The 9,423-nt window shown below is 41.4% G+C and overlaps 1 protein-coding gene across 3 annotated transcripts in view; it reads left to right on the forward strand.

Annotated features, from left to right (window-relative positions):
- apaf1 (apoptotic peptidase activating factor 1) overlaps positions 1-7,790 on the forward strand; it is a 42,648-nt gene extending 34,858 nt beyond the window's left edge. For all 3 annotated transcript variants that reach the window (XM_071502482.1, XM_071502484.1, XM_071502483.1), the window contains one exon: positions 5,900-7,790. In XM_071502482.1, coding sequence (XP_071358583.1) covers positions 5,900-6,046 — 147 coding nt within the window. In that variant the 3' untranslated portion in view covers positions 6,047-7,790. The remainder of the gene's footprint in view (positions 1-5,899) is intronic.
- The last annotated feature ends 1,633 nt before the right edge of the window (positions 7,791-9,423 follow it).

Raw genomic sequence — 9,423 nt, forward strand, 5'->3', positions numbered from 1 at the left:
CTGGCGACCTTGCCCAATGTCAGCCCCCTGGATAAGCGGTATAGAAAATGGATGGATGGATAAATTTGTTCCTCTTAAAGATTTGACTATTTCGTTTATACCATAGTAGCTATCTCTTATCTTTATCTTTATCTCTTTTGAATTTCTCCAAGGTATTAATAAAGTATTTATCTATCTACCTCTTTGATATCTGATATCTAAAAGGCCGGCGGAGTTATGGCAACACTGGACTTATTTAATGCTTTTGCACTACCCACGTTTTTGTCTGATTGTTTTTCCCATATTTTATTATTATTGTTTATCCCAACTTCTCTATTAATTCCCAGACGATTAACTTACATCCCAGAGTAAATGATCAAGAAATCTCTCTGAGGCCGTCCTCAGCACCTCCCTTGAGAGGAGCTCATGGTTAGCTGGAGTTGTGCTCCTGACGCTTGAACATAATCACAAAACCTTTTCTCATGAGCCTGAGACAGTTGTTTTCAATAAAACCTAAAATATATCAAAATTGTGGTTTAAAAAAATTCCATATGCCATGATATAGCGTTTTATCCATAAGGCTCCCATCCCTACTGAATGATCTATTCTTCCATCTGCTGTTGTCTTTCATTGCTCCAGAGTCTGAGTTGAATTGAAACAGTGATTGAACTTTTGTGGTTTTTGCGTCTTGGCTTTGGTTCCTCCCCGTTGTGGTGGGTCTGCTGCCACTGTCTCTGACATCTGATCAGCTCTTATGTTACCACTGGGCTTTATGCTGCTGTTTCGTTGTATTTTATCTCGTGTTTTTTCATCTGCTGACTTTGTATTGTGTTCAGAGATTCCTTGTTGGTCTTGCTGGTCTTGTCATTGCACATCTTTTTACCTGTCACTGGAAAACAGTTTCGGCTCACCACTTCAGAGAGTCTGAGATTAGCATCCATTGAATGAGCGAAATCTTTTAGCTGTCGTAGGAATAAGAATAAATAACATTAGCAATTAATGTGTAACCTACACACTTAATATAAGAGTGTCGTTTTAATGCTAATTCATTCATTTCTTCTCTCAATATATTTCCTGTGTCCGCTCCTACCATTAGTGTTCATGTAATGCTAACATCGTAGCAGCCATTCTTCGAGTTCACTTCAGCAGCCTCAGCACCGAGGGAAGAGAGGATGCTGCGCTGGATGTTTGGAAATATTTCTGCCCAGCACAAAGAAAATCCAAGATGGTCCCACAAATACACACAGTAAACACGCCCAGGGGTATTGTCCTCCCACCAACAACTCAGAAGTACACATAAACTGTATAGTTATTTAGCGTTTAAAAACGCTGCTGCGTATTCCCATAAAAGACACAAACCCTTGTGGAAACAGACTCATCTTATGTGGAGCTGTTGTAATGACAAATGTGCAATGTGTTTTTTTTTTTTACCATTTACAGCATCTGTTATCTGTATGTGTCACTTTGTCTACTGCCCCTGTCGGCGTTTGTACGCCTTCTCCTTCTTCACATGCAGCACCTTCGTTTTCTGTCTTTGTCCTTCTTTTTTTTTTTTCTTGAAAAATCAAAGAAATCTCACTTTTCTCACTTTTTCCTCCATTTCTCTGTCTTTTTATTTCTGTCTCCCTCTCATGCAAATCCATAAATATGCATGCCATCCAGTCTGGTCGCATCACCGTCCTCTGGTGTAAATGATTCAACATAGTGATTTTCTGCCCTTTTTTCCCCCCTTCATAGAAAATCCAGTCTCACTCTGAAGCTAACAACATTTTCACACTTTCGGTCCAAACATGCCCCCCACCCCCACTTCCTCCAGCGGACTCTTTTAAATATTTATTTTGCACCTGCTCTTTTCTCTGTACATTGCATTTCTCTGCTAATCCTTTTTTTTTATAACCAGTTGTCATTATGGAGTGTTTTTCCTCCTTTTATTTTCTGTTTCGTCACGGACTTTCATCATTCGTCTGCTGCCCTTGTTTGTCGTGGGATCCAGCCTTGTTGTTCTTTGACTCTACTTTCTGCTCTCCCTTGTCTGTTTGCCTCTTTACTTGTGTATTTATACGGAAATGTGTGTGTGTGTGTGCGCAGGGAACTGAGTCTTCTATTTCTTTGTGCGAAATGTCAGCGCTTTGGCAGCCATCTTTCCTTCCATCCAGATGCAATTACACGTTAACCAAGTGTCTCATTCTCTCCTCTGATATCTGCTCTGTGTGTATCCTCGTTTCATCCCTCCACCTCTATCGACCGCACCTTTTATCTTGTCTATCTTCCTTCCTCCAGCCACACATCTCTCTTTACATCCCTGGACAAAGCGGTAGGTGGGTACCATTGTGTGACCTTGAAATGTTCTTTGCTCTGGTATGAGATGAAAACTGCCCATAGTTCCTTTTCAGATCATGAAATCTCAATTTGGTAACGCTTTATTTTACACGTCCCATATTTTCCGTCTAATTGCCTCAGCTAAGCAGCTGTTACATCTTTTATGCTGCAGTGGTGCTATAATACACAGCAAATACCAGATACTTAAGGACAGAGGCACCTGTTTTAAACCGTCACCTTGTATCTAAACGGATGTCGAGCTGAGTCGCGTCACATAAGATGTGTCAGGGTCTTTGTGATTCAGCTCAGCAGGAGATCCACTGATGACAGCATGTTGCAATGTCGCAGAAAAATAGTTGGTAAAAAGTCGAGACAAACAGCCCAATCAGTCACAATCAGGGGCTGATGTGTGAGGGGGGGGGAAGAAAAATCACTGTTGGACTGCAGGCTGAAGTTGGTTTCATAATCACCAGTTGTACCTGCTGTGTGTTTTGCCCAACTTCCAGCAGCAACTTGTTTCATCAATAGCTGTGATCTCAGCGTGGGGGAGGGGAGGGGTTCGATCGTAATTGCGGAAATCCTGATATGGTAAATACATTTTTGTGTGTGTGTGTGTGTGTGTGTGTGTGTGTGTGTGTGTGTGTGTGTGTGTGTGTGTGTGTGTGTGTGTGTGTGTGTGTGTGTGTGTGCGCGTGCGTGCGTGCGTGCGCGCGTATGTGTGCTGCCTCAGTTTGCGGAGACAAAATATGAGCTGCTGAAACCGCTGCTGCAGCTCTTGTGAACATGAATTTTACCATGCAGCTGTTTTGCATCTGTTTCTCATTATGTGTGAAGCAAAATCCTCATAAAGTCCAGTAATCCCTCAGGGGATAATGTTGTATACCAAACAGTGATTTATGTCTGTGTAATGTTTAGGCCTTTTATTCACCCTCTATATGTTCACATTTACATACTGTATAGAAAGGCAGAATTAATTAGTTTGTTTAAATGTCATGTTCACGCTCAGGTCACATTTGGCCTTGAGGGCAGCGGCAAATTAATGAAGCAGGTTCATCATGGTGCTGTACACACAAGCAGAGTGTTTATACCAACAGACATTGTGTAAAGCATCTTTTATATCAGTAGCATTCAATTTAATGCTTTCTCACAGCGACTCATTCAAGTATTTTCAGTCGCTGTGTAAAATGTTTTCCTCTCTGATTCCTGGGTGAAGGGCCAGAGGGGGACACATGTACGAGGAGAGAAGCGATGACTTCTCTTTACACGGTGAATTATTAATAACTACAGGTTAGCAGGCCTCCGTCCAAAGGGCTTTTTTAAAACAAGACATTTATCCAGCTGTATTGTTGAATCTGACCTGCGTCAGGATGTCAAAGCAGGAAAAGGGGGCGTAACTAGGTCAGGTTTAACTTTTTTGTCGCACGTTGAGCTGATCCTTCACCTGTAGAAACCTCCACAAAACTGATGTTTCATACTTGTCCACCTGGCCGTTGGGCTACCAGCAGCAGACTGGCAGTCAGTTACTGCTGACCTGAGGAGAGGGGGGGGGATCAGTGTAAGCTTACTGTGGATCAGCAGTGAGTGAGAGGAGAAGCAAATGGAGTGACAATAATGAAAGGCTTATTTTTAGAAAGTAACAAAACAAGGTAATGGGACTGTCAGGCTGTAAGATTAACACAACTGAAGCACTGAAGCACAGGTTAGCTGTCAGAGCTGCTCACACTGCGTTTCAGGAGCCACCTCTCATCTGCTTGTGTGTGTATAACCTAGTTTTAAAATGATATCAAAGCAAAGTATGAAATAAAGATTATTGTTTCAAACATCCATCGGTTTCTGTCCCTTTTTTTAGGGAGAGCGTCGTTTTTTCCTTGCGTCCAAACTGTCACTGGAGCAGAATCCTACACACTTTCTCAAGCTAAATTCTCACAGCCCAACAATTTAATAATGTTTAATATGGTTCTGTCATCTGCCTTTTTCCGAGTAGTGATTATGTGTCGAGACAAGGATGAGAAAGTCACTGTGACGCCTTCTCACTGCATTTTAGGCAAGCAAACGTGTGTGTGTGTGTGTGTGTGTGTGTGTGTGTGTGTGTGTGTGTGCGCGCGCGTGTGCGCGCGCGCTGGTTGCAGTGGAAGAAGTCCAATCAGCAGAAGTATGGCAGTATGGCCAACCCCCTGCAGCAACAGAAATATAGTTGGCCATTTTTCAGTGTACACACACATATATAGACACACACACTGCAGTACATCTACAGTACAGCTTGACAATCTGGGGGAAAAAATGAGGGAAACCGAAGCTGTACATTATGTTTTGATGCCATATCAGGAACATGTAAATGAGCTCACCTTAATGCTGTTGAGGGGTTTGTGTGATTAATGAACTCTGTGTGTGTGTGTGTGTGTGTGTGTGTGTGTGTGTGTGTGTGTTGGGATTGTTCTATAAGCTTGACATCTGTTGTCACCACCCTTTCTGCCACAGCGTGTCTGTCTGCCTGTCTGTCGAGAGACTGAGTTGGCCTGCTTTTCTTTCCCACACACACACACACACACACACACAAAAGTAAGTAAACAAAAAAACATACGCCACTAAAAGCTTCAACCTATTAATTTGACTCATGTCATCTTTTATTTGATTATTTTCTACTGTCAAAGTTGAAAGCGCACACACAAACACACACTCTTGTCGGACTATAAATGATTGACTTGATGTGCCTTTGATGAATCATCCCAGTGAGATGAGGCTTCAGTGGAAAATGTCAACTTTAAACCGAGATTAAACGGAATCACTCAGGAAAACTGCAGGGAGGAGTGTGTGTGTGTGTGTGTGTGTGTGTGTGTGTGTGTTTGAATGAGCCTATGAGAGTGCGTGAGTTTGAGTGTGGCAATATTATAGTATTGAATTAATCCTGGTCTTTGTGGCAGCCAATATAAAGCTGTCAGTCTCTCTTTCTGTTTGTCTCGAGGTCTGATTCAGATAAAGCCTCGGACACACCACACTTGACTTTTGCCATTATTTACCTGTCGCGGAGACATTTTGAAGTCGGCATGAAATTCGCACTCATGACTTTAACGCTGGGTCATCTCGATCATGAGTTCTCATTCCCCAAAAAATCTCAGCCACAAACCTGAAACCAGGGACAACCAGCATCCAATGAGAGTGCAACAGGAAACCAGGGACACACACACACAGTGACCTGGTTTTCTCTGAAATCAAATGAGATATAAAATGTTAATTAATGAGCTTTAGAGGTGGACTTTGTTACCTTTGGACAAAACCGAGCTAGCTGTTTCCCCCTGTTTATGCTAAGCTAAGCTAACCCGCCACTGGCTCCGGCTACATACTTACCATACAGACATGAGAGCGGTATCACTCTCCTCATTTAAACTTTGCTAAGAAAGTAAATGAGCACATTTCCTAAAGTGTCACCTCATAATTTTGGGAGAGCTGACGTGTCACAAAGTGTTTCTCTGTGTCTGTCCGTTTCCACTGACAACCTCCGAGTTTGAACACAATTTTGCCTCCAGTTTGACACAGATGCTCCACCACAGTGTAATGTCTTTAAGAGCTTAAAACAGTTTCTCTTTATTTGTCACATATGCAGTGGTGGGATGTGGAGAAAGGCGAGGCCCTGCAGACCTTCTACCCGACGGGAAGCGCTTTGAAGAGAATCCACGTGTCATCCGACTTCTCCACCTTCGTCACCATCGACAGCATCGGCATCCTCTACGTCCTCCAGAGGGTGGTGTGATGACATCGCTGCAACAACAGTCCAAAGACCAACGAGACACCACGACTCAACCAAACACTACATTTTCAAAACTACAGGGTCACAATCTGTGTATTAAAGCCGATGTGTTTGGTTGCGTTGAGGATGGTTCAGCTGTAAGCTGCACCATCCCAGAATCTCACACACACACACACACACACACACACACTCTTCTGAGATGCAAAGTTTACTTTTCACTGCACTCTCTCTACATTTAGGCTGACACTAGTCAACAGCATCACAGCAGAGCATTAAAAACACTTTCAGTTCTCTGGGGTCAAATGACTCTGATTTTAAATGAAAACTACTTTAGCGACAATCAGCTGTTGGGAGTGTAGATGCACCGTGAAAGCCACAGTGCATGTGTCTGTGTGTGAAGACAAAAGATGCAAATGCATGTATTTTTTTCTTCCAAAAAGAAGAAATCTTGCATCAGAAGACATCATGTTTACTTTAAAAAAAAAAAAAAAAAAAAAAAAAAGCAGCAATCTTATCAATCAGGTCTTCTCAAGTAGGTCTTTGCATCAGTCATACGGAATAAAGAGGTAAATGTCAACAGGCTAAAGACATGTGATACATTAAGTCAAATGTGAATAGCAAATCCATAATGCATTAGGGTTGAACACTATTGCATGCGATGTGAGGGGCTTCCCGCTCCACTGATTGTAACCGTGCATGTCCGTTTGAAGTCATGAAGTGCGTCCGACTCATCTGTGCTGTGATGTTGAACGTTTGTTTTTTGGGTTTTTTTGTACTTGTGTTTGTGGGTAAATCATCAGCATCCGGTCTGAGTCTGTGTTAGTACAAACAGTTCTGAGCCTTTTATTGACATTACAGCCTTTAGTTCGAATGGGAATACTGTACTTGTTGGAGGATGTGTGGATGTTCTCTGTGCATGGGTTGCGCTATTCCAGTCCGCCAGCACAGATAGAACTTCTGGTGCACTTTGATAAGCATTAAAAATTGATAGTATGATTAAGTTTTAATCTGTACGCATTTAAAATTGAGTCCAAAATCTTTTGAAAGCCTACAATTCTTTTTGTAGATCCAAAATATTTGTACTTTTGATCAAAGGTAAATATTTTCTATTAAAAAAAAAAAAAAAAAAAAAAAGAACACACAGTATGTGATTTATAATTTATCATCAAATTTCTACTTTGCTAAAGTTAAAAGGCACATTTTGTGCTTTATTAATTAGGTTCATTTTTTTTCTACTGGTTCTTTTTAAGCCTATATCCCACTTTTTACACATTTTTATCTGCACATTGTCTGACTACTGAGCCTTCTTCCTGTTCTGAGCACTTTGAAGCAGGAGTTACAATCTTTCATGAAGCTTTAGCAAATGTGGCTTTGTTCAGAAAATTAAAAATGGATTCTTACTTTGATCTTACAATACAGACACTGTGAGTTTGTCCCCTCCGCATGCTGTAATTTATCACACCTATTCATTGCAGCGGTTCTACTCCGGTAGAAGTAATGAGCACACAAGGATAATAATTGCACAAGTAAGGATGCGTTTTAACATTTCTGAACAATGCTGTTTTCATTTTCACACTGTGCTCTTCCTCATTGGTGCTTTTTCCTGATTTCCTTCCTGTGTGGAGGTATCTCTCGAACATAATTGTTGAAATATCGACATCTGCTCAGGATGTATTGATACTGTTTACAGTGTGGTGCAATGTGAGTGTAATTTATGAATTATTAAATCACACACACTATGACTTTGGTATGTTCTGTGTCTGTCTTGATTTGGTTACCTGCTCAGCGTTTAGTGATTTTTATTTCTGTGATGATGCCTGTCTGTGTAATGACAACAAACAACAGTCCCCCCTCCTCGTCCAGTGTTTTCACTGCTGCTCAGCATTGAATCTCAGTGTCTACTTTAAGAACGTAGAGATCCAGTTCTCAGTTTAGTTATGTGCTGAAGCAGTGACTGATAAAAGTCTAGTGTGATTCATTGGTGCTTAATTAATTCATCAGTTTTTGGAAGATTTGTTACTACACAGTGTAGGATCTGTCTTAATCAGGGCTGTAGCAACCAATCAGATCATGGCCTCTGTATTTTCACTGTGGCTTTCAAGGACCTGTGGGGAGTTTACATTCAACACTGGTGGACATTTTGTTGGCTGGTTCCAGTATTCTTTATTTTATATATTCAGTATTTTACATTTCAAGTGCTTTTAAACCAATAGATAAATAGTTATTTCCCACCAGAAACTTATTCCAGTTGACAAACCAAATCTATGATTATGGAGTTTTCTAATTTTGGAAACGTTTGTACCAAATGAATCGCAGATGAACACAGAGCTGGTGTTGTAGTGAACGCCGCAGGATGGCACTGCTGCCTGGACACGGTTACCATAGCACCAGTCCGGGTGAACTCCAGCGGCGGGCTAACTGAACCCAGTTTGGCCAAAGCAGGCTAAAGAAATTGTCCTATTTCTTGAGAAAATACAAGAAGCAAATGAAGAAACGTGCTGAGGAGGAGGATTATATTTTTAGGACAACTCGAAAGCCGTGGAGGAAGGTTAGCTGTACAGTCGCTGATACTCTGAAGGTCGTGTTGATGCTAGCTAGCTAAGCTAACCAAATTAAAGTGACAGTTAGCGCCATAGCTAGCGCTGCTTCTCCAAATTGGGACCAGTGACCTCAAGAATGAACTAACTAAGGGATTTCGTATCATGTTGGACACTTCTGCACAGGGGAAGACCGAGAGAAAACACCTGGTTTAAGGTAATTTTATGTAATTAATTAATTAATCACTTATCATTTTATTGCTGGTTTGTCTGCTAAGCTAATGTAGACAGGCTGGCAGGACTTGCGGTGCCAGTTATTATACAGTGCTTAAGGTCTGATAAATGTGTCAGATTTTTAACCAAAGTCACCAACATGGCCGGTGATTGAGTGTTGCACTACTGTGGCTGTGCCTCCACTGATTTTCCCCAGCAGCTGACTTTAATTTGACTAATTCAGTCCTGTATTGTTGCAGGTGCTTATGACTGAAGCAACCATCTAATATTATTAGATGTGTGTTTACACTAGACATCTGATACTGTATGTGTGGTTTTTGTTGGCAAACTGCATGAATTCTTTATAAGATGCCAGTATTGAGAGGCTATGTCCCCACGGGCCTCTTTGGCCTCTGTTTTGTTTATCTGTTGTTGCTAAAAACAAATAAAAATAGACACACGGCAGAGAGGAAGTGGACATGTTTGTGCATCTCTGTGCATGTATTCTTCACTCTGGGTGTTTTCAAATGTCTTGTTTGGTGCAATCAACCGTCAAAAACCCAAAGATGGTCAGTTTGCAATAACAAAAAATAGCAAATGCTTGCATTGGAGAGGCTAAAACAAGCACAT

This window comes from Trachinotus anak, unplaced genomic scaffold (genome assembly GCF_046630095.1).
Source record: "Trachinotus anak isolate AG129_WGS33_773 ecotype Australia unplaced genomic scaffold, CSIRO_AGI_Tana_v1 ptg000018l, whole genome shotgun sequence".
Lineage (NCBI taxonomy): Eukaryota > Metazoa > Chordata > Actinopteri > Carangiformes > Carangidae > Trachinotus > Trachinotus anak.